The 24,543-nt window shown below is 43.0% G+C and overlaps 1 protein-coding gene across 1 annotated transcript in view; it reads right to left on the bottom strand.

Moving 5' to 3' along the window:
- EFCAB2 (EF-hand calcium binding domain 2) overlaps positions 1-24,308 on the bottom strand; it is a 59,702-nt gene extending 35,394 nt beyond the window's left edge. Inside the window, exon 1 of the mRNA XM_054981154.1 lies at positions 24,013-24,308. Coding sequence (XP_054837129.1) covers positions 24,013-24,085 — 73 coding nt within the window. The 5' untranslated portion in view covers positions 24,086-24,308. The remainder of the gene's footprint in view (positions 1-24,012) is intronic.
- Between the last annotated feature and the right edge of the window lie 235 nt (positions 24,309-24,543).

Genomic DNA, 24,543 nt, shown 5'->3' with positions numbered 1-24,543 from the left:
CCATCAATATCTTACAAAGTTTTAATTTTTTAATAATGGCAGTACGAAGGGAAAGCATTATTTGTAGTGTAGTGTTGTTATATGTTGCTGTTTTTTTTCTTTCCTTCCCCTGCCCCCTTCTTTCCCTCTGTATTGTTAGTTAATGTAAGTAACAAAAAAAAATTAGTATAACTGATTTGCATATGCCACACCCCCTGACATCAAAATGGCAAAAAGGGGCTGAAAAGGGCCCCCTAATGGTCAGGATCAGACCGCTGATGAGCAGGAGAGTGATCCACCACCTGTCAGAGGCCCGATCCAGGCTGTTTTCGCCCCAATCCAGGCCGAAACAGGCCCAAAATGGCCGAGAGTCAGGTGGGTGGGGCCACTGACATGTGACCTCTTTGGGGAACTGCCGGAACTGCGTTCCTGTGCATTCCCCCTCGAAATGAGCCCTGGTAGCTATATATATATTCCACTAGGTAGGTATTTATTGTAACGGTCCTTAGACCAGCTATACATAATAAATCAAAGCATAACAAAATAAAATACATTGTTTAAAATTCATATACTTCTAATAAAATATCCTAATACAGCAATATAGTGGTAAGCTTAACCAAATCCTGAGTGAATTTTGTTTCACTGTATTCCCCTGATATAAAAACGGTATTAGGCAGATGTCTTTAAAACTTAATCAGGATGAGGAGACTCCCTTGTGGCCATTCCAGTATTTGATGGTCTGTTTTGTGCAATCACCTGGGCGCAAAACTTAGCTGTCATTCTAGTGACAGCTGGATTTTTGTCAGACAATAGCTTTGCCAATGATATGTTATCTGGTAACCCCTCCAGACCAGATAACAAGGGAAGAATTGTCAAGTCTCTAGTCCTTTTCTGGAAGGGGCAGTGAAAAAACGTGTTCCAGTGTTTCCACCTCTCCAAGAGGACACCCGCAAATCCTTTGCGCATATGGTAACTTCTTATATCTCCCTTCCAATACTTTGGATGGCATGGCATCACATCTCGCTAAAGTGAAAGCCCTCCTATAGGGAGGGAATTCTAAATTATTTAGATATTCGGCCATCTTCATATGGTATCTGGATTCCTCTGATGCTCTAAATTTAGGATTTTTTATTATGTCTTGCTGACGCTCAATGTCACATACCCTTTGTTTTATTTGTAATTTTGCAGCATCCAAACTTTGGGACAACAGAGCTTCAAGAGAGAAGCCCATCTTTTTTAATTTACTCTGAGTTAGCTGTAGTCACTTTGGCTGGTAGCCATCCTCAATTATTAAATGGAAAAGGCCTTTTGGATTCTTGTGTGTCCTAAGCCATTGGCGGGCTGAGGCCAGAAAAATTCTTGCCTCCATTCTCATTTGTCCCGTTCCTAATCGGAGTAGGGAATTGGGCATCCCAGGTGGAACTTGTAAGATGGATCGGAGAAACTTAGATTGAATTTTCTCCAGAGAATGTAGACCACGATCTGAGTTGCCCAAAAAGGTGCCATAAAGGAGTTGGTTAATGACTTTAGCCTGGAAAAGTTTCAGCGCCGCCGGTACATAAGAGCCACCTTTAGCTCGGTAGAATCTCAAAATTGCAAGTGAAGCTTTCTCGGCGCACTCTGCCCTCAGATTACAATAGGCTGTCTTGGATCCATTCTCCTGAAAGACTACCCCTAAGTATACCAAGCTGTTAACCTGTTCAATTTTATTCCCTCTCATTGACCAAGCCTTCTTTTTCGGGCGCCTGGCAAATGCCATCACTTTGGTCTTTTTGAAATTATCAGGTGTTCTTTATGGCAGTAGGTGGTAAAACTGTCCAATGCTCTCTGAAGCCCCAAAGGGGTCCTTGATAAGAGTACCACATCATCTGCATACAACAAAATTGGTAGATGGCGTGAGGCGAGTTTTGGTGGATGAAATTTAAGGTCTGACATATGTTTAACTACGTCACTAGTATAGTAGTTAAATAAAGTGGGAGCCAAAAGGCAGCCCTGTCTGACTCCCTTATAGGTTCTTATCGGGTCACTGAGATGCCCTTGTCTGTTATACCTCACCCAAAGAAAAGATTCATCATGGAGGGCACAAATAAGAGCCAATAATCTTTTATCTATAGTAGACCACTCCAATTTTTGCCATAGTCTCTGTCGTGATATTGAATCAAAAGCTGCCTTCAAATCAATGAAGTATATTCTACTATACTCTTCCTGTACTCACATTATAAAAAGAAATATTTGTTTTCTTATATATCTGGCCGCCTAATCTCTGGTGTATACCCCAGTACTGAAGCATTTCATTCAGTTCTACTTAACCAGCTGTTGTTCAGTCTATCAGCTTTATAGTACAACATTTTCAAAATGTGATCATTATACATGTTTCTAGATGAACCACCACACACAAAAATTAGAGCATTACAGTACATTTTCCCAACATAATATGTATTTCTAATAGACAGGCAAAAAAATTGCTTTGCTATTTTCCAAAATTCTTTGCTGGCCAGCCACCAAAGCATACCACCTTTTATTTTTATCCTATTCATTCATTTACTTCAAAATGTAAAAATAATTATATACATATTGACATAAGTAAGGAATTATTATATGCTTATATCCTGTGTGGCTGCAACATTTTGAAATATGGGTCATCACAATTAAACAAATGAAACACATAAGTAAAACATGAAAAATAAACGATAAAACGATAATATTAAAAACACATCAAAGCACATTAGCACCTTCATAATACACAGGTGAAGGATTCTCAATAATTAAGCACATTTCAAGACCAGATTTTCTTAGCTGCCAGGGCAAACTGTGCTACTCTGTAAGAGATACATGGATTCAAATCAGAAAGGAGGGTTAGTTTTTCCACTACAGGAGCAGAAATCAATGTTTTTTGGGTTTCACCAAGAAATTTATTTCTGGACTCCATATACAAGGGCAAAACAAATATAATGTGGAAGGTCTTTGGAGACTGAAGCTCCACAAATACAAAATCCATATAACGACCATCTAGAATGGCTGAGGGCATGGTTTGGAACCTCAGGGAAATTAAAGCTACCCATCAATTAACCATTTTCCTGCTTCCCATCTTAACCTATTGTGACGGACAAGACTGGCTCCAGTTCTGTCACTCCTGACAGAGTGCCAATGGGAGTGGGTGGAATGTTGGACCAATGAGAGTTAAGTGTCTTTTGAAAAGAGAAAGGTTTTGACTCTGCTGAGTGTCAGCAGAGATATTGATGACTGATCCCAAATTTGTTCTGCTACACTGAAACATTCTCTGTTTAACTCGGTTGTTTATTAGTTTAAAATCTGTTCACTCCTATGTTCCATCTTGGAAATAAATGAGAAAGGGTCTACCCATCCTCTTCTGCATGGAGAAGCCTTTGAGGGAGGCTGGCATCCAGGCATCTAGTGATCCAATGGGACCTCACACTTGCATAAGAAATAAGAATGTTTGGAGTTCCAGAAGGGAGATCTTGGTAGGGAAGTCAAGCAGAAATCCAGACAATAATCCATGGAGATCCAGAATGAGATGTACAGCAAGGCTGTGCAGAGCAAGAACTCAATGTATAGAACAGGCAACGTTTAAAAACCAAAAATTGTGGATGTTTGGGAGGAGGCAGGACAGTTCTGATATGAATCAAGATATAATAGAAACAGGTGCTTGATTTTCCCAGGTGAGGAAAATTCAAGTGAAGTCAGAGGCAAGCCTTCTGATTGATACAGGGGGAGACTTAAGTTGGGGAGGAGATGCAAACTCGGAGTGGCTTTCATGACACACAGCTTTCCAATGAAAGGAAAAAGAAGGCACATTAGGAATGTGAGGTGTCAAGTGAGACTTGGAAATATAATTCATTAAGTAATAGGCTGGTGTCACCAGAGGTTCTTTTATGGGGCAATACTAAGACAAGACAAAAGAACATTATTTCAGAGAGCACCTCTATTGGACTGAGAAACTTAGAATAATAGTCACAGAACGGGTAGTGCCTGACTGCATCATTTTCTCTGTAGGTTTGCTTGCTTGCTTGCTTGTTTGTTTATGTCATTTATAGTCCGCCTTTCTCACTGAGACTCAAGGCGGATTACAGAGTGTGAGGTTAGTACAATCAGTATCAAGGACATTTCCATACCCTGTGAAAGACATTTCCATAAACAATGCTAGGGGGTAAATAAATACAAGTTTACAAAGACATAACATGAGCAAGAATCCAACATAGAGTTGAAGAAATGCTGAAACAGAACATAATCAATTCTAGGACTGACATTAAACAACATGAAGCACGGGTAGTACATACGAATACATATTTAAAGCAACAGATAATATGTAAGGCAACATAGTGGTGAAGTCTATGGTCCCTAACTAATTAGTGAAGCATCTGAGACCCCCTCTCTACAATACTGCCCTTCTATCGGAGTAAAAGGCTTTTTTGAATAATTCGGTTTTGCGTCGTTTGTGCAAAGCCAGTAGACTGGGGGCTCTCCTGACCTCCTCATGCAGGCCGTTCCCTATTCAGATGAGCAAAGCTGCCGTAGGGGAACATAGGGAGGGAGGCAGTCCCGCAGGTATGCCGGACCAAGGCCATGAAGAGCTTTGTATGTGATAAACAATACCTTGAACTGAGCACAGTAACTAATAGGTAGCCAATGGAGTGACTGTAGAATGGGAGTGATGCTCATGATCCTGCTCAATCCTTTTTTTTTTTTTGAAAAAAATTTTATTGGGTTAGAATCCATTATTTTTACATTTACATTCAATTTTCCCCAAATTTTTCATTTCTAACCCCCTCCCTTTCCCCCCCTTTTGTTGACTTCCAACAGCTTTCCCACCCTTTGTCCCTTTTCCCTTACTTCTATTAAATTCCTCTATCTAAAACAGATATACATTCTCCATTATATTAAGCAGTACATCCTTAACTACTTTTCTTGTTATATACCCAAACTGTAAGTCTTTGTTTCCATCTTGGATAAACAATTTATCCCATTTTCCAGTTTTAAATATTTCTATATATCATAAACCTATATATCATAAACCATAAAAATCTTACATTTAAATCAAACAATTTGACTTATTCTCTATATAACTCATTCTATCTTTTTATGGTAATTCTATATAGCTCATCACATAGTCAATCAATTTGACTCTTCTGTACATTCAGTTTGGTGCATTATATAAATCTTATCAAAGAAAGAAAATACTGTTGGTTACTCAATCCTTATATTTAAACCTTATCATTAATTATTTTCTATCAATATTCTATCTATTAACCTATATATATCTATATATATATCAATCTGTTAATCTAACTGCTTATAAATTCACATTTATCTCTTCCTCCCCCGGTAAAGTCACCTCCCTCTATTATACTTTTATTATACTTCAGTAGTTCTCAAACTGCCACAGTTTTCCTCCCACCTCCCATTTCTTCTCCAGATATTGTTTCAGCTTCTCCCAATCTGTGTTAAACTGCCCTGAGTCCAGATTTCTCAGTTTTCTTGTCATCTTGTCCATCTCTGCCATATACAGCAATTTGTAGATCCAATCTTCAATAGTTGGCACTTCTCGTACTTTCCATTTTTGCGCATACAAAAGTCTAGCTGCTGCTGTCATATAAAATATTAACGTCCTATGATGGGCTGGAATTCCCTCCATTCCCAAGTTTAGTAGCAGGAGTTCTGGGTTCTTATTTATTTGAAACTGTAAAATTTCACTCATTTCTCTTATTATTTCCCCCCAGTACTGCCTGGCTACCTCACATGACCACCACATATGATAGAGGGAGCCCTCATGCTTCTTACATTTCCAGCATTTATTAGAAGTGTTCAAATTCCCTAGCGCAATCTTCTTTGGTGTCATGTACCAACGATAGATCATTTTGTAAATGTTCTCTTTAATATTAGTACATGTCGTTGTCTTCATTGTAGTTTTCCACAAGTATTCCCATGCCTCCATTGTTATTTCTTTATTAAAATTTATAGCCCATTTCACCATCTGTGTTTTAACTGTCTCGTCCTCGGTATACCATTTCAACAGTACTTGGTATACCTTGGATATTCTTTTCTTGTCCTCTTTAAGAAGGGTCTGCTCTAGTTCCGAGTTCTCTGTTCGTATACCCCCCTTTACAGAGTCCGAGTTATATAAGTCTCTGATCTGTCTATACTGGAACCAGTCGTAATTAGGTGATAGTTCCTCTTGCGTCTTTATTCTAAGTTTAGATGCTTCAGTTTTAGTTATTTCTTTGTACGTTAAACATTGTTGTTCATTATCAACAGCTCTCGGATCTATCACCTCATATGGAACCACCCACAAGGGAGTTCCTTCTTGTAAGTAAATTCTGTACTTCTTCCAGATTATATATAGACTTCTCCGTACAAAATGGTGCAGGAACATCGAGTTGACCTTTACTTTGTCATGCCATAGGTATGCGTGCCATCCAAAAAATTTTTTATATCCCTCTAGGGCTAATAGTTTCTTGTTCTTTAATGTCATCCACTCTTTCAACCAAACTAGGCAGATTGCATCATGGTAAAGTCTCAGATTGGGCAGTTGCATTCCGCCTCTTTCCTTTGCATCTTGTAAAACTTTTACTTTCACTCGAGGCTTCTTGCCTGCCCAAACAAAATCTGATATTTTCCTCTGCCATTTTTCAAATTGTTTAGAGTCTCTGATGATTGGTATTGTCTGTAGCAAAAACATTACTCTTGGTAACACATTCATCTTAACTGCTGCAATCCTGCCCAACCATGACAAATTCAGTCTATTCCATTTGATCAAGTCTCTCTCTATCTGAGTCCATAGTTTTTCATAGTTGTTTTTGAATAAATCTATATTCTTTGCAGTCAGTTCAACTCCCAAATATTTCACTTTGCTTGTTACTTCACAATCCGTTGTTTCCGTTAACAATTGTTGTTTCTGCTTAGTCATATTTTTACATAATATCTTTGACTTCTTTTTGTTGATATAAAAACCTGCCAAGTCTCCAAACTCCTTGATCTTATCTATCACTTTTGGCATGTTCTCCAATGGGTCCTCTACAATTAACATTATGTCGTCCGCAAATGCTCTGACCTTATATGAATAGTCCTTTATTTTTATTCCACGAATTTCCTCATCTTGTCGTATTTGTATCATCAGAATCTCCAATACTAAAATAAACAACAGTGGAGACAACGGGCAACCTTGTCTTGTTCCTTTACTAATCGTCAGTTTCTTAGTCACTTCATCATTCACCACAATTGCTGCAGTCTGGTCTCTGTAAATTTCCTTGATTGCTCTGATGAATCTTTCTCCCAATTGTAGCTTTTCCATAGTGGCAAACATAAAGTCCCAGTTTAAATTATCAAACGCCTTTTCAGCGTCAACAAAGAAGAAACCAACCTCTTTATCACAACGCTTGTCATAATATTCAATAGCATTGATCACTGTCCTTAAGTTATCTCTTATTTGTCTGTCTGGCAAAAAGCCTGCTTGTTCCTCTTCTATAACTTCCGAGAGCCATCCCTTCAGTCTCTCCGCCAATATCTTCGCAAAGATTTTATAGTCATTGTTAAGTAGCGATATAGGTCTATAATTTTTCACGTTAGTCAAGTCTTGGCCCTCCTTTGGGATCAATGATATGTTCGCTTCACTCCAAGTATCTGGAATCCTTTGATCCCTAAAAACTCCATTCATCACCTCTTTTAGGAATGGTGCCAGTTCATTAGCCATTGTCTTGTAAAATTTAGCCGTAAGTCCATCTGGCCCTGGCGCCTTTCCTAGATTTGCGGATTGTATTGCCTTGCTTATTTCCTCGTCAGTTACTTCACTGTTCAATTTATTTCTCCAAGCTTCCGAAATTTCTGGAAGTTTGGTTTTCTCCAGATATGTCGCTATTGATTCTTTATTTACTTCTTTCTTATTGTACAGCTTAGCGTAAAATTTATAAAAGGCTCTACTAATGGTAGTCTGCTCCAGATACGTTTTGTTGTCTTCACAAATTTTATTTATTATTTTCTTTTCCCTTCTCTTCTTCAATTGCCATGCCAGGTACTTCCCAGGTTTATTGGCACCTTCAAACACTTTTTGATTCAGTCTTTTAAGATTCCACTCCAATTCTTTATTACTCATTGCTGTTAGCTGCTCTTGAAGTATTTTAATTTCCTGGTATTATTTCTTTTTCCCTGGTCTCTTTTTTAGCTGTATTTCTTTGGCTGATCCTGCTCAATCCTGATAACAGTTGCACCACAGCATTTTGCACCAATTGGAGTCTCCTAGTTAACTTAGATGGGAGACCTATGTATAGTGCATTATAATAGTCAAGCCTTGATGTTACCATAGCATGGATCCAGGTGGTCAGGTCGGTTGTGTCAAAGTAAGAAGCCATCTTCCAGACTAGAGTGAGGTTACAGAAAGCATTTTTTGCAGCTGCCTTATTTTTTTCTAGTAGTAGCACTGGATCCAGTATAATCCCTAGGCCAAGTCTGAAAGAGTCAGACAAACTCCATCAAAAGTGGAGAGTACAATGTCTTTCAAGATATCTGCCTTCCCAACAAGCATCACTTCAGTCTTGTCGGGGTTCAATTTCAATGTGTTCTTTTTCAGTCATTTCACCATGGCTGTCAGGCAGCAAGCCATGATTTCTACTACATCCTGTGGGACCTGGATAGCAAGATACAGAGTTAGGTGTCCCACTGAGTATAGGCTTGTCTGCATCTTAGTAAGTCAGCCATTGTATTTTTGTGGCTATAATTTCATCATTCCAAGCAGCCTGCCAGCACATACCTTTTCTGACTTGCTTACCCCCTTCATCCTGCAAAAACCCACCAGAACAACCTGTAGGTAAAGCCTGATCAGAAATTCCTGAGTTTGAGCTGATCACAGGCCAGGAGGTAAGACCCTGATGCCACAAAATGGAGGCTGAAAGGTCAAGGCAACAGTATAATGCTGGGCCTTCTTAATAGTAGGCTCAGTTCCGTAACACTGTAGTCCTAGAAAGAGCCCTGCCTTAGCCCTACCTTTATTACATATACTAAAAGGAAAACGGAAAGACTTCCTTTTTAGAATGCAGGGGCTTTTGTTCAGTGATCAAAGGTTTTGTATGATTAATTATCGGACTTTTAATCATCATTAAATTTAAATATATATTTGCACAATATAACTTGCAGTTTAGTAAATAATAACTGCTACTGATTGTTAGAAGCAATGGTCATATTTACTGTTTTTTCTTTATTTCCTATTGAAGTATGCCAACACTAAAGTAGACACAAAAATAAACAAATATTCTGTAAACAGTGCCAGTTCTAGGTTTGGGGGGTACTTACCCTCACTACTAGGCTCCCCTTCTTACCTTCCCACCCGTTTGCCACCACTTGCCTGGGTGTCCTTTCTTTGCCCATTTGCAAGCTATCCTACCACCTGCAGTCACAGTTGCCCACACCGCCTGCACACCCTTTCCCTGATGGTACTGGGTAGTGGGTGCACTACTGCTATGGCCCCCAAGAATGCTGTTGCTTTGTGCACCAACCAACCACAGGCCCTTCTGCAGCAACACTAGGCAGCATGTGCAACTGGGATGGTGTTTGGGGGGGGGCAATCAGTGAGAGGGCTTCTAGTGTCCCTTCCCCACTGGCAGACCTCCTGATGACACCTGGTTTTTTGGCCACTGTGTGACAAGAGTGTTGGACTGGATGGGCCATTGGCCTGAACCAACATGGCTTTTCTTATGTTCTTGTGGGAGCAGAGATGACAAAGCACTCTCAAGTAGGCAGTGGAAGGGTGTGTGTGCAGGTATCAGAAGAGATGTGTAAGTAAGGACTCAGTAGCAGTGGGCCCCATCAGAAGCCACAGGCCCTGGCAGTTGTCCCACCTCACCATGTGCTGATGCCAACCCTGACTGCAAACTCCAGCTTTGCCAATTAAAATTTGCCCTGACTAAAAAAGCCCCCTAAAATTGGGTCAGGAACATTTAGATATTTTTTTAAAATACATTATCATTATCAAATCAGCTAGCTTATAGAGTGTAAAATCAGCTAGATGCATAGTCATTCTGTTTGGTTTATGCAGAAGACTCCACTATGCACATTAGCACCAAAGAAGCTAGAAACTTTCTTGTTAAAATTGAGCTATAAATGCTATCAAATGTCACATAACAACAACAACAACAACAACATTCGATTTATATACCACCTTTCAGGACAACTTAATGCCCACTCAGAGCAGTTTACAAAGTATGTCATTATTATCCCCACAACAAAACACCCTGTGAGGTGGGTGGGGCTGAGACAGCTCCTAGAAGCTGTGACTGACCCAAGGTCACCCAGCTGGCTACAAGTGGAGGAGTGGGGAATCAAACCCAACTCTCCAGATTAGAGTCCCGCGCTCTTAACCACTACACCAAACTGGCTCTCATACACTTGTGCTATTTGATTCTGCAAATATATTGAATGTATTTGGAAATTTTGAATAAAAATGAAAATAAAAGCTAGTTGCTCTGCCAGTCTCACCAAGTTTAATAGGGCCTTAATCAGACTAAATGGTTTATGTATCACAACCTCAATCAAAATTACAGCAAAATACAACAGACATAGTTCAAGCTAATAGGACCCAAAGGACACTGGCTAGGAAAGCTCTTGGAAACCCATCCATAAGAATACTCTAAAGATTAATTATAGTTAGTATGATGACTGTTATTGTTCAGAGTAGGGTAAGACTGAGAATGTCAACTGTAGTTTCTAATTGTCACTGGAATCCTGGTTAGTAGACTAAAATCTGTAACAAAATTTTTGCATCATAACATTTAAAAAGTGGATGAGCTTTTAGAAACTGTTCCATTACCTATGGGAATCAGTTTCCAATATCTAACACTGTATTTGCTAAATCAGTTTCCTCTTTGAGGAAATAATTTTTTTTCTTACATACTGCTTCCATATTAACAATACCCCCATAACAACAACAACAACAACATTCAATTTATAGATCGTCCTTCAGGACAACTTAATGCCACACTTAGAGAGGTTTACAAGGTATGTTATTATTATCCCCACAACAATCACCCTATGAGGTGAGTGGGGCTGAGAGAGCTCTGGAGAGCTGTGACTAGACATGGGCACGAACCAGAAAAAAACTGAACCATGGGGTTCATGGTTCATGAGGTTTCCACAAAACATGAACCACGAACTGGCAGGGAACTGGCCCAGTTACGAACCAGTTCGTGGGGTTTAAATGCCCCCTTCCGGCAGGGAAAGGGCATTTAATCGTTTAAAGGGCCCTTTCCTGCTGCTTGCAAGGGGCAGGACCCTTTAAACTATCAGCTGGCAGGCAGGGGAATCCTCCTCTGCCGCCTGCCAGCTGATAGTTTAAAGGGACCTGCCACCTGCAAGCAGCAGGGCCCTTTAAATTCCCCAACCCCCAGCCCCACCCCCAGTCCTTCACTCCCCAAGCCCCAGCCCCCCACTTACCTTCCCTCTGATGCTGGGGCTGCCATTTGAGGGGCAGAAAGGGCGTTTTTGGCCTTCTACTCTGCTGCGCGGGCCTGCAGAGCAGTGAAGGAGGCCTCCACCACCCCAGCATCAGACGAAAGGTAAGTGGGGGGCTGGGGCTGGGGCTTGGGAGGGGTGAGGGGCTGGGGCTGGGGGTTGGGCAGTTTAAAAGGGCCCTGCTGCTTGCAAGACAGATGCTTTTAAACTATCAGCTGGCAGTCAGCGAGTGGGGGGATTCTCCCCTGCTGCCTGCCAGCTGATCATTTAAAGGGGACCTGCTGCTTGCAAGTGGCAGGAAAAGTTAAAATGGCCATTTCCCCTGAGGAAATGGCCATTTAAACTGGCCCTTTAATACGAACCAAACAAACCAGTAGTCCAGTTCGTGGAAGTTTGTGGAAACGAGCTTCCATGAACCCTGGTTCGCGAACCCCGAACTGGGCTGGTTCATGGGGGTTTTTTGGTTCGTATTTAGGTTCGTGCCCATCTCTAGCTGTGACTGACCCAAGGTCACCCAGCTGACTTCAAGTGAAGGAGTGGGGAATCAAACCCAGTTCTCCAGATTAGAGTCCTGCCACTCTTAACCACTATACAAAACTGGCTCTCCCTTGATTGAGAGAAAGACTGGTTATCCTCTGAAGTAAGTATAAATAATTCAGAATGTGAACATTTCCATTCTTCTAACAAATACTCAATATCAAATTAATTTAACTTTTAATAACTAATAAAGTAAATCACTACTATATCCATATACAATGATGTGCTGAAAAAAGACTTTACTTGCTTTATATGAGGATTATGGGTTGGATTCAAAATATTCCAGGAAATGGAACATTCTCACCTCTCCCATCATGCTGGTGTCCCCACTCCCAACATTCCCTGAAATGCTACCCTGCGGATCAGGGCATCCCTGGCTATATGGGGCACAGTCACTCTCTTCTTTCACCAATAGAAGTTCCTTTCTGCAAGCACAAAATCAACCATTGATCCAATACTACAAGAATTACATAAAGGATACAATCCATAGAACGTTTAAGCATACACTATTATCACCAAAAGGAGACCCATGTTAGGGTATGCACATGTAAGTGTCCCTATTCGTGTAATTCCCATACGCTTCATCCCACTGTACACAGATGTGGCCTAGTTTTATATATCTCCACAGAATAAAGTGGAGACAGATATTTAACCATATGGTAATTGTGTTATCCTAGTCAAGAATACAGAGTAGCAAAAAAGAGAAAGGGGGTGGCTTTCAAGTTAATATTAAATCTATCAAGTAAAAAACAAGATAGTTCTAAGCAGTTTAATGATAAACAAAGAAACAATTGATGGTTGTTGTGGGTTTTCCGGGCTGTATTGCCGTGGTCTTGGCATTGTAGTTCCTGACGTTTCGCCAGCAGCTGTGGCTGGCACCTTCAGAGGTGTAGCACCAAAAGACAGAGATCTCTCAGTGTCACAGTGTGGAAAAGATGTTGGCTGCTACACCTCTGAAGATGCCAGCCACAGCTGCTGGCGAAACGTCAGGAACTACAATGCCAAGACCACGGCAATACAGCCCGGAAAACCCACAACAACCATCGTTCTCCGGCCGTGAAAGCCTTCGACAATACAAAGAAACAATTTATGATAGCAATCAAATGCATTCAATAACAACATTCATTTATAATCCCCCTATGTTCAACTTGGATTAAAGTTACCCCATAGTGTGTTCCTTCTGCATGGCTAGTCTCTGGAGAAACCACCTGAGATGGGAAAAGGTGTTTGCATGTTGTTGAAAAAATGTGGAAGATTAGAGGCTAGGTAGGAGAAGAGGGATAGAGAAATGGGGAGGGAGATCCTGGTTGAGAGAGGGAGGCTGCAGGGAGCCAAAGGATAGCAAGGTCAGCCATCTGGGAGTCAAGGAGATCAGAAGGATGTAGAGGTAAGATTCCAGGAAGTGTCAAGAACCAGGCCTGCTTCTTGGCCAAAGCATATGCTAAGGTAAGCCTACTTGATTAGGCTCAAAGAAGGTGTCCAGCGGGGGCAGCCATGCCAGACTTGGGGGGGGGGCTGGCCCACTCACCCTCTTTCCCGTCCCCGACGCAGGAGAACGCCGCAGGAACCCTGGCGAAGGTATTACCGGTCCGTTCCAGTTATGGTGCTCCCAGGAGCCGGGAGATGCGGATGGATGCCGCTGCCAGCCTGCTGCGCCGCCAGCCCGCTGTTCCGCGGTGGGCAGCCCCAGTCAAGCAACGAGCGGCGGAGCAGCCGCAACCCAGGCCCTCCTCGCCCTCAGCTTTGGGCCCAGCCCGGCCAGGCTCGGCTGCAGCCAAGGTCAGGGCCAGCAGCCATATGGGGGAGGGCGAGGGGCGTGATGGCCAAGATGGCGGCCACTCGCTGGGAGGACAGAGTGTCAGAGCAGGGGATGGGACATGGCGAGAGTGAGGGGCAGGACCAGGAAGGCAGCGGGCAACCACCATTGGGGGAGGGAATCTGGGGTGGCACCAGGGTAGGTGGAGGGTTTAGAGGAGGAGGAGCAGATCAGGAAGGGAGGGCATGGATTGGGGAAGGCAGGGAGAAAGAGTATAAAGGGAAGCCTCTCAGTGAAGCCGGGGAGGAAGCGGTTGACGTGGCCTGGGAGGAAGGAGAGGCACATGCAGCCGGGGGAGGAGAAGGATGCTGGTGCTGCAACCACCTTCCCCAGCTCCTATTCTGAGGCCAAGAGAGGCTACCCGCCCCGCAGTGGGAGTGTGACGGGAGGCGAGGCCACCAAGGAGCTACGGACCCGACAAGGGGGGTGGCTGACAAGGGGGGAGCCCACAGAAGGATTCTTGGTAACTCAGTTAAACTTAGGAAAAAACAGTTCCCAGAGAGGTATGCCCTGGCATGTTTTGTGAAACATAAGTGCAAGTGAGATCATATAGACCCCATTGCAAAGTGACAGGAGGGAAGATTGTCCCCTGCATTCTGTTTTGTTAAGCTTATCAGAATCCAGTCTGGGATAATTGCTCTGATGGGTGGTGTGAATCAGCTTCCGAGAGCCATGACCACGTGTCCTAGATTGGTTCTACCCACGTTGTTGGCCAATATGGATAAAAATGAAATTACATTATAGTTCTCTGTTCTTCGACCAGCATTCAGATAGAGTGTCAGTTCTTGGTCATTGTGTTCTGTTTGGAGCTTTGTTGCTGACTTTGACATAATGTTTGCAAAGTAATATCTTATATACCTGGCAAAGGCCCCTGCTACGTATGTTTAGGACTTCTAGTTTGATTAGCCTTTATTTAGTTTAATCACCTATCCTACCTTGCACACTTTCTAAATATACAATCTTTTGTGCAACCTTTTTAAAAAATCAATTATTATTTAATCCTATGCCTGTGTTTTGGGCTTCAATCTGAAACCAGCACCTTGGTCAATTCACCCAGCTACCATATAATAGTTTTGCTGGCAAGTGGTCTACCTTTCAGGGCTGACTTCCAAGTTAACACCTAGTATGGCCTAAGAGTTCATTTCTTCACACTCTGACCTTAGGATTAGTCAGGGGAGATTTGTGACAGTTCTCTGCCCTGGGATGCAAAGGGTTTCCTGACCCCCAGAGTGTTTTATTTCACCCCCAGGGACTCAGGACCAGAGCCCCCCTGGAGTCACCTGGCCAAGAGAGGAAGACTGCAGGAATCCAAAAGATGGCAAGGGCCATTTCCTCATGGCTCCCCGCTGCTCGTAACAACCCGGAAGATCGCACAAAAAACACGGAAGATTGTGTTTTCTCGCAAGAGATTTGTGTGAGGTCACGTGACGTCACGCAAATCTTGTGCAAGAAAACGTGATCTTCCGCATTTTTGCATGATCATCCGGGTTGTTACGAGCAGCGGGGAGCTGTGTGGAAACGGCCAAGGTCAGCCACCTAGGACTCAAGTAGGTCAGCCAGATGCAGAGGTAAGATTCCAGGAAGGAAAAGTTGAGCAGATGAAATTAAATTATACTCCACCTGTATTGAAGAAAAGGTACAATTACTTTGTGTTAGTGGTGGAAGGAAGTACAGAGATGAAAACTAACAAAAGATGGCAGGGCCTGGGAAGCCCTTCTTATTCTTTCTACTTGACTTGTGCCAGTTGATTGTGGCTGGGAGGTGTCAGACCCCTCATAAGACAATCAGCAAGTTTTGAATCCAGTGGTGCCTTAAAGACCAACAAGATTTTCAGGGAATCAGCTCTTGAGAGTCAAAACTCCTCTTGTCAGATACAAGTAGGAATGGAGATCCTTCTCATTAGATACAAGTAAAAATGGAGCTTTGACTCTCAGAACCTTATACTCTGGAAATCTTCTTGTTCTTTAAGGTTCCCCTGGACTAGAGTTTTGCTGTTCTACTACAGCCCAAGGGAGCTACCCACTTGAAACTAATGTCATGAAACAAATTAGATCATTGATGCTATTAGTAAGGATCCCTCTGTGACAGACAGGACTGACTCCAGCTCTTTCTTCTCTCCTGAGAAACAGCCAATGGGAATGGAAGGACTGCTGGGCTTATGAGAGTTTGTCCATTGGGGAGCTGCTGAGTGAGAAGGGTTTTGACTCTGCTGAGGAGTGGTGATGGTGGAGAGTGCCTTCAAGTCATAGCTGACTTATAGCAACTCCTGGTGGGGTTTTCATGACAAGAGACTAACAGGTTTGCCATTGCCTACCTCTGTGACCCTGGTCTTTGTTGGGGGTCTCCCATCCAATTACTAACCAAGGCCACCCCTGCTTAACTTATCATCAGATCTGATGATATCAGGCTCACCTGGGAGAGGGAGCAGATATTACTGGGTGATTCCAAACCTGTTCTTTTACATTGAAACATTCCATGTTTAACTCCAATTTGTGTATTAGCTTAAAATCCGTTCACTCCTATATTCCATCTTATAAATAAAATTTATTTTTGTTTTGTTTAACCTTGGCTAGCTTGAACTCATTAACTGAGGAAAAATAAGACACACACAGGCCCCAAATGCTCTGGTCCTGATCAATGGGCCAAGTTTAAATGGTGGCAGTGTATATATAGGGAAAGTAACCTCTAAGTTCCCTTTTCCCCAATAGCCCTGTGTTGTAGCTGGGTGAGAAGAGGTACATACAACTTTTAAGTGCAGTTTGTCCTTATTTGTAAGATACACCTGAATTAATACACCTAGCTGAAATTATTAACCTTCACTCCAGAACCACATAAATTTCAAAGGTAAAAAGCATTTTTATCATCTTACAACACTATTTATAGTCTGTGAAACTACTTTAGGGTTAACATTGTTATTATGGCAACAAAACGTGGGAGGACACAACCAAGTTGTTCAACTAACCTGAGAAAATCCTTATTTCTTGAAATAAAAATATAGGCAGATGAGATCACTGATCTGCATACATGAAACTGATATTAACTGATCATGAGTTCAAATTCCTATATACCTCTCCAAGTTTGGGTGTTCTCCACACCAGGTACAGACATTATCTGTTCACCGAATTCAATCAAATCTTCAAATTCCTAAGTGCCACATTCAGGCTTCAAGAAGTGTACATGGATTGGTTGCCGGGAAACAACAGCTCAGGCTCTAGTAACTTTAGCTGATTGAATGGCAGTAAAGGGTGGGCATTGCAGAGGGCGGTGGATATGAGGGAGGAGATGGGGTGGGGCTGGGGATCCCAGTACTCTGGGGTCGAGGGAGGTATGGTGGTGGGACGCGGGGCTGGAAGGGAAGGCCACGGAGATGTGATAGGGCTCAGTGTCCTTCCAACCTGCGTCCCATCCCAAGGCATGCTGGTAGTGGGGCTAGGAGATATAGCCACCCTCCGGCACTGGTGTTGTGCAATGCCAGGTCCATCAATAATAAGACCAAAACATTGCAGGATTTTATTGCAGCGGAGAGAGTGGACCTGGCATGTGTGACCGAGACTTGGGTGAGGGAAGGCAAAACAGTCGCCTTGAAAGAACTCCCCCCCCCAAGGTTTCTCAGTCCTTCACCAGTCCCGGACAGATGGTGGGGGGTGGGATAGCAATACTTATTCAAGAGTCTTTCTCTTTCAGGACACTCCCTGCTCCTAAGATCACTGGCACTGATTGTGTTGGTCTGGCGTGGGATGCTGAGGAGAGTTTGGCTATCTACTTGGTGTACCGACCGCCTAGTGCACCAGTAGCTACCCTGTCGAGCTTGTTAGAGGTGGTATCAGGGTGGGCATTGGAGCACCCTAGGCTGTTGGTCTTGGGTGATTTCAATGTCCATGTTGATGATGCCACCTCTTCTTAGGCTGCGGACCTGGTGTCTTTACATACATCTCCTCGTATGTATCCCGGGGAACGCTCCGATCAGCTGGAAAACATCTGCTGGTGGTCCCAGGCCCCAGGGAGGCTCACTTGGCCTCAACCAGGGCCAGGGCCTTTTCGGTCCTGGCCCCAACCTGGTGGAACTCTCTGTCTGAGGACACCCGGGCCTGTCAGGATCTCATATCATTTTGGCGGGCCTGTAAGACGGAGATGTTCCACCAGGCATATGGTTGAGGCCAGCATGAGATCCTTACTGAGCCTCCCACCAGTCTCCCACCAAGTGTGGGGTTGTACAGTGTCCACTGGCCCACTGCCCGACGTATGGCTACATGCAATATAATAAGGCAATACCCGGTATAGAACAAAATGTACACAATGAAGAATCACCCGGATATTAAGAAAAATATTCTATTATTATTTCCTAGCAAAAGGACAATTGCTATATCAAATATGCGTGGAAAATTCATACAGTGTGCAAACAGTGCATTCATATACTTAAATTATTTCTAAGAATGTCCTTTTCTCACAGTCCAATCCATGCAGGGAACTCCATGTCCCGCTCCGATCCTCTTTGGAACAAGGCAAGTACTCCGTGAGTAGAAGAGGTGGTAAGTATGAATCACATGATCCTTAGTGTTTTATATCTTTTCTTCTCTTTTCTTTTCATACAGGTGTCTTCCCAGATATTATTTATGGTGTCCAACCAAAAAGCAACCCTAACTGCAACCAGCTAAGCGGCAGATTTCGTCTTGATGACTTCCTCAGGGGCTGGTGGACCCCGTACTCATAAATATATTTCTCATCACCCAGAGAGCAACACGTGGGTCCATTACGCGTGTTACGCAGTTAGGGCTGCTTTTTGTGGGAAGGGCGGGTTAGAAATGTAATTAATAATAATAATAATAATAATAATAATAATAATAATAATAATAATAATAATAATAATAATAATAATAATAAAAAGTCGTCCTAGCATAAGAAAGTTTCATTTATAGGAACATCAGGTTACATCTCTGATTAGATACAAGAAAAGGGGTCAAGTAATTATTTTACTAGGAAAAGACAACTATATAGGTACTATAAATGTGTTAATACAAGTTCATCTGGCCAGTATTACCAATGAATGATGTTATCAACCTACATATCAAAGCCACAATATTGACATCTACAATACTGACATCTTCAGTATTCAGTCTGTTCTGCTGCTACCATGTTTTTGGCAAGCCTGAACACTCAGCTTGCTAAAAATATTTGTTACTATGGAAATTATCCAATGTTGTGTCCTTTTATATGTTCATTTTCCTCATAAACCTCACAACAATGGGAACATTGGCTATCTGAATCTACCTGTGAAATCTCAATTAGCTATCTGAAATCTCTCCCTTCTGTACTCTCTCATTTTCCATCAATACCTTGTCATCATCATCATTACACAAACCCTTCTTCTCTGTACCCTTATACAGATCAATAAACTTGCTAAAAGTTCATAATGTGGCTGGGACATCAGAAGGGGGGAATAAAGACACATTAGAAGAAGGTGAAACAGGGATGAAAATGACTGGAAGGCTGGATTATCAACAGTCCTCTACATCCAGAGGAGTTAGCCGTGTTAGTCTGTAGTAGCAAAATCAAAAAGAGTCCAGTAGCACCTTTAAGACTAACCAATTTTATTTTATTGTAGCATAAGCTTTCGAGAATCAAGTTCTCTTCATCAGATGCCTGATCCGAACTGGTCAAATACAGAAGAGGAGGGGAGGGGAAAGAACAGGACATATATCACAAGAAGACAGAATGCAATTAGTGTGAAGGCAATCAAAACATTCCTTTGCTTGTAAATGTAAACATCTCCTTTTGGTGTGGAGTCAGTTTGCCGCAGTGAAGGTATACAATTCCTATGTAGTATAAGCCCTCGATAACCACAGCTCTCCCTGCCAGCTGCATCTGACAAAGAGAACTGTGGTCCCCGAAAGCCCACAGGCACTCAGGCTGAGATAATTGACAAACAAAGCCCACACCAGGCGTCTCTGGGCTCCCCCAGACCACGCCTCTGTAAAGGAAATCTGTTACCTGTGATAATGTGATAACCATTCATAGTCTCTATTCAGTCCCAGCTTGACAGAGTCAAATTTGCATATGAATTCCAATTCAGCAGCCTCCCGTTGGATTTTGTTTTTGAAGGGTTTCTGTTGAACCACAGCGACTTTTAAGTCTTTGGTGGAATGTCCTGGTAGATTGAAGTGTTCTCCCACTGGTTTTTGGACGTTTCCATTTCTAATGTCAGATTTGTGTCCATGGACAAACAAAATTATATACAAGAAGCAGAAAGACAACTCTCCAACACAACATTCTATAAAATACTACCTTCTGACCCCACGGAGCAATACAAAAGGGAACTCAAAAAAATATTAAAAACACTCCCCACGGACATACAAGAATGCATCCATATGGACACACCCCAGGAACCACGACCAGGAAGATTCTACCTACTACCCAAAATCCACAAACCAGGTAACCCAGGACGCCCAATTGTTTCAGGAAAATGCACCATCACAGTAGGAGTCTCGGGATACATGGACTCTATCCTCAGGCCCTATGCCACAAGCACACGCAGCTACTTACGGGACACCACTGACTTCCTCAGGAAAATACAGTCCATTGACAACCTACCAGATGACACCATCCTAGCAACCATGGATGTGGAGGCCCTGTACACCAATATCCCACATGCAGATGGACTGCAAGCCATACGGAATATTATCACGGACAAAACCACAGCACACCTCGCCACTGAACTTTGTCACTTCGTACTCACTCACAATTACTTCGAATTTGGTGACAACTTATATCTACAGGTGAATGGCACAGCCATGGGCACACGCATGGCACCACAATATGCTAACATATTCATGGCGGACTTGGAGCAACGCTTCCTCAGCTCCTATCCACTGGAACCACTACTATACTTAAGATTCCTGGATGACATCTTCATCATTTGGACCCATGGGAAGGAAGCCCTTGAGAGATTTCATCAGGACTTCAATAACTTTCACCCTACTATCAACCTAAGCCTGGACCACTCTACACAACAGGTACACTTCCTGGACACCACTGTACAACTACATAATGGACGAATAAATACCACCTTATACCAGAAACCAACAGACCGATACTCATATCTACATGCCTCCAGCTTCCACCCTAAACATACCACTCGGTCTATTGTCTACAGCCAAGCCTTACGTTACAACCGTATCTGCTCCGATGCTCTCGACCGAGACTCACACTTAAGAGATTTACAACAAGCATTTTTGAGACTACAGTACCCACCAAATGAAGTGAAGAAACAAATCAACAGGGCCAGACTAGTACCCAGAAACAGTCTGCTCCAGGACATACCTAAAGGAACTAACAACAGAACACCACTGGTTGTCACCTATAGCTCCCAGCTCAAACCCATCCAACGTATCATCAGGGAGCTACAGCCCATCCTGGAAAATGATACCTCTCTCTCAGAAGTCCTGGGTGGAAGACCTTTCCTTGCCTACAGACAGCCCCCCAATCTTAAACGACTTCTCACTTACAATCATGAATCGGCCAGCAGGGCCACCAGCACAGGTACCAGGCCCTGCAACAGACCCAGATGCCAGCTCTGCCCCTATATCTACCCAGGGAATACAATTACAGGACCCAATGGCATCAACTACACTGTCTCTGGCTCTTACAGCTGCTCATCCTCCAATCTGATATATGCCCTCATGTGCCAACAATGTCCTTCTGCTCTGTACATTGGACAAACCAGCCAACCTCTACGCAAAAGAATAAATGGACACAAATCTGACATTAGAAATGGAAACGTCCAAAAACCAGTGGGAGAACACTTCAATCTACCAGGACATTCCACCAAAGACTTAAAAGTCGCTGTGGTTCAACAGAAACCCTTCAAAAACAAAATCCAACGGGAGGCTGCTGAATTGGAATTCATATGCAAATTTGACTCTGTCAAGCTGGGACTGAATAGAGACTATGAATGGTTATCACATTATCACAGGTAACAGATTTCCTTTACAGAGGCGTGGTCTGGGGGAGCCCAGAGACGCCTGGTGTGGGCTTTGTTTGTCAATTATCTCAGCCTGAGTGCCTGTGGGCTTTCGGGGACCACAGTTCTCTTTGTCAGATGCAGCTGGCAGGGAGAGCTGTGGTTATCGAGGGCTTATACTACATAGGAATTGTATACCTTCACTGCGGCAAACTGACTCCACACCAAAAGGAGATGTTTACATTTACAAGCAAAGGAATGTTTTGATTGCCTTCACACTAATTGCATTCTGTCTTCTTGTGATATATGTCCTGTTCTTTCCCCTCCCTTCCTCTTCTGTATTTGACCAGTTCGGATCAGGCATCTGATGAAGAGAACTTGATTCTCGAAAGCTTATGCTACAATAAAATAAAATTGGTTAGTCTTAAAGGTGCTACTGGACTCTTTTTGATTTTGAGTCCTCTACATGGCTCCCACATTCCTGTCCCTCATTCATTACATGCTCTCTAATTCCACTCTTTAGTCTGCCTTCAATACCTTACTTTTTCTTTCTAGCTCTGTGAAATTATCATATCACCACACCCTCTAAACTTCATCCCATGCCTATCAGTAGAGGAGCAAAATCATTCTTACTTGTGGACACATAAAGGTTTCTGTATACTCAGGGATATCCCCAGATATACAGAATAAAGTTGGTAAAGTTTTTAAAATGGGGATACCCTTCCACAAATAAATGAATATGCTCAAGGAATGCTAAGGTCAGTTGAAAAAAAAGAAAAGGAAAGCAGAGGGGATGGTGAACTAACTTGCCCAAACCCCTAGCAATTTATAGAATCCCAGAGAAGGAATTAATTGTGAATGTGAAGCAAAGTATGTGGTCATTTGACTTAATTCCTCCCCCCATGTTCCAGTCCAGGATTCAATTGAGTTCCAGGATTCATTAATAGATTGGTGTTCACTTTGCCCAAATCTCAGTACTCAAGCTGTACACCCAATTGTTGAGGTTAAGTCTCAACCATTATGTCATAGGTAACTACCCATCAAGCCCTGAATTTCAGCAGCATCTCACTATTGTGATATGCAGGATTATCCTAAGCCTTTATGTCCCTCTGCAATTACTCATCCCTCCCCCAATATTTAAATTCTGTGCTTTTCTTCCATCAATTCAAGACACTGGAAACTTTAAAAAAATTCTATTGTCTCTTTGAATGTTTCAAGCCACTATAATAGAGCAAGTAACAGACCTAGGCCGTTTCCAGACGGCTTACCTGCACCCGGGACATCGCGCCACGTTTCGGATCGTGCCGGGGAAAACGCGAAATATCATGTTTTCTCGCGCAAGTTTTGCGCGACGTCGCACAAAACTCGCACAAGAAAACGCGATATTTCGCGTTTTCCCCGGCACGATCCGAAACGTGGCACGACGTCCCAGGTGCAGGTAAGCCGTCTGGAAACGGCCCTAGAAAAACTGGTTACAGATGTAAGGGTTGATTCTCTGAAGAATTGTATTCATTTTTTAAAAAGTACTCTGGAACTTTGAATGATAGCTCTATTACAGTTTTCACCGAGGATGTAAAGATATACCTTTCACTAAAGGCATTTAGTGCCTTCAAGATATTTGTGTGAACACTGGCAAAGACTTTAGTTAGCCATTTTGGGGCAATAATTGTGACCACCATCCCTCTTTACCATCTCTGTCCCAGTTACTTTTGATGCTTCTTAAAACTGGCTTCAGTAAGTACCACTGGCAGTGCAATCCTAAGAGTTACTCCAATCTAAGCTCATTGGTGGGCGGGAGTCGATAACAGTGAAGCGCTGACTCCAGAAACTGCAGATCAGATAGGGTTACCAGCTTCCAGGTGGTGGCTGGAGATCTCCCAGAATTACAACCAATCTCTAGGTGACAGAGATCAGTCCCCCTGGAAAAAGTGGCTATCTTGGAAGGTGGACTGTATGGCATTATAGCCAACTAAAGTCTCTCCCTTCCCCAAACCCCGCCCTCTCCAGGATCCACCCCCAAATCTCCGGGAATCTCCCAACCAGGAGCTGGCAACCCTAAGATCTGATCAACTGTGGGCACCAATTGCTGAAGAAATGAGGGTATGGGGGAAACGTAATGACCGGAGAGCGCTGCCGCTTTTATAACAAGGGCGTGTGTTCCCACTGGCTCCAGCGGGTGGCTGTTCACCAGAAGATGCCGCCCTGGCGCCCTGGCGGAAAAAGAAGATCACAGAGCTGCTTTCGAAGCCTCCAGGCGGTTTGTTCTTACCCGCAGCGGCTCCTTCTTTCTCTTCGGTCGCCATGCTGTTTCTACAATGGTTGCCCTGGAAATGCGAGGGCATGCGCTCGCTGTAGCCCAGTCAGCTCCTCCTCGGGCCTCTTCGTCCAGCTACCTGATTTGGCGGCAAACACTCCGATTCTGCCTGTCTCAAGCAGCGTAGCCCGATTAGAAGAAGCTGATTTCTCTTTCCTTCGGGCTTGGCTTTCTCGTGTCCTTTTCCCCTTTACTATATGGTCGAAAGTTAAAGGAAATTTCCATCAGCGTAGGAAAATTTGTTAGAAGGAACAAACAGACGGGAAATGAAACAAGCTAGTGACAGCCTACTTTTTTACGGGGGGGGGGGAGCTGTACTTTCTGTTTCCATAGTTACCTTTGGTTGTGAAACTAATTTCACCTGAAAACTAGCCACAATGCGTTGTAATGACGAGAGAGAGAGAGAGAGAGAAAGTTATGAGCCCTACGTGAGCACCTTTACACTGTACAATTGTTTGGTGAGGGTGGTGGGTAAGCTAGTTTTGC

This window comes from Eublepharis macularius, chromosome 1 (assembly GCF_028583425.1).
Source record: "Eublepharis macularius isolate TG4126 chromosome 1, MPM_Emac_v1.0, whole genome shotgun sequence".
NCBI classification, from domain to species: Eukaryota; Metazoa; Chordata; class Lepidosauria; order Squamata; family Eublepharidae; genus Eublepharis; species Eublepharis macularius.
This window is presented reverse-complemented; position numbering and strand designations above follow the sequence as displayed.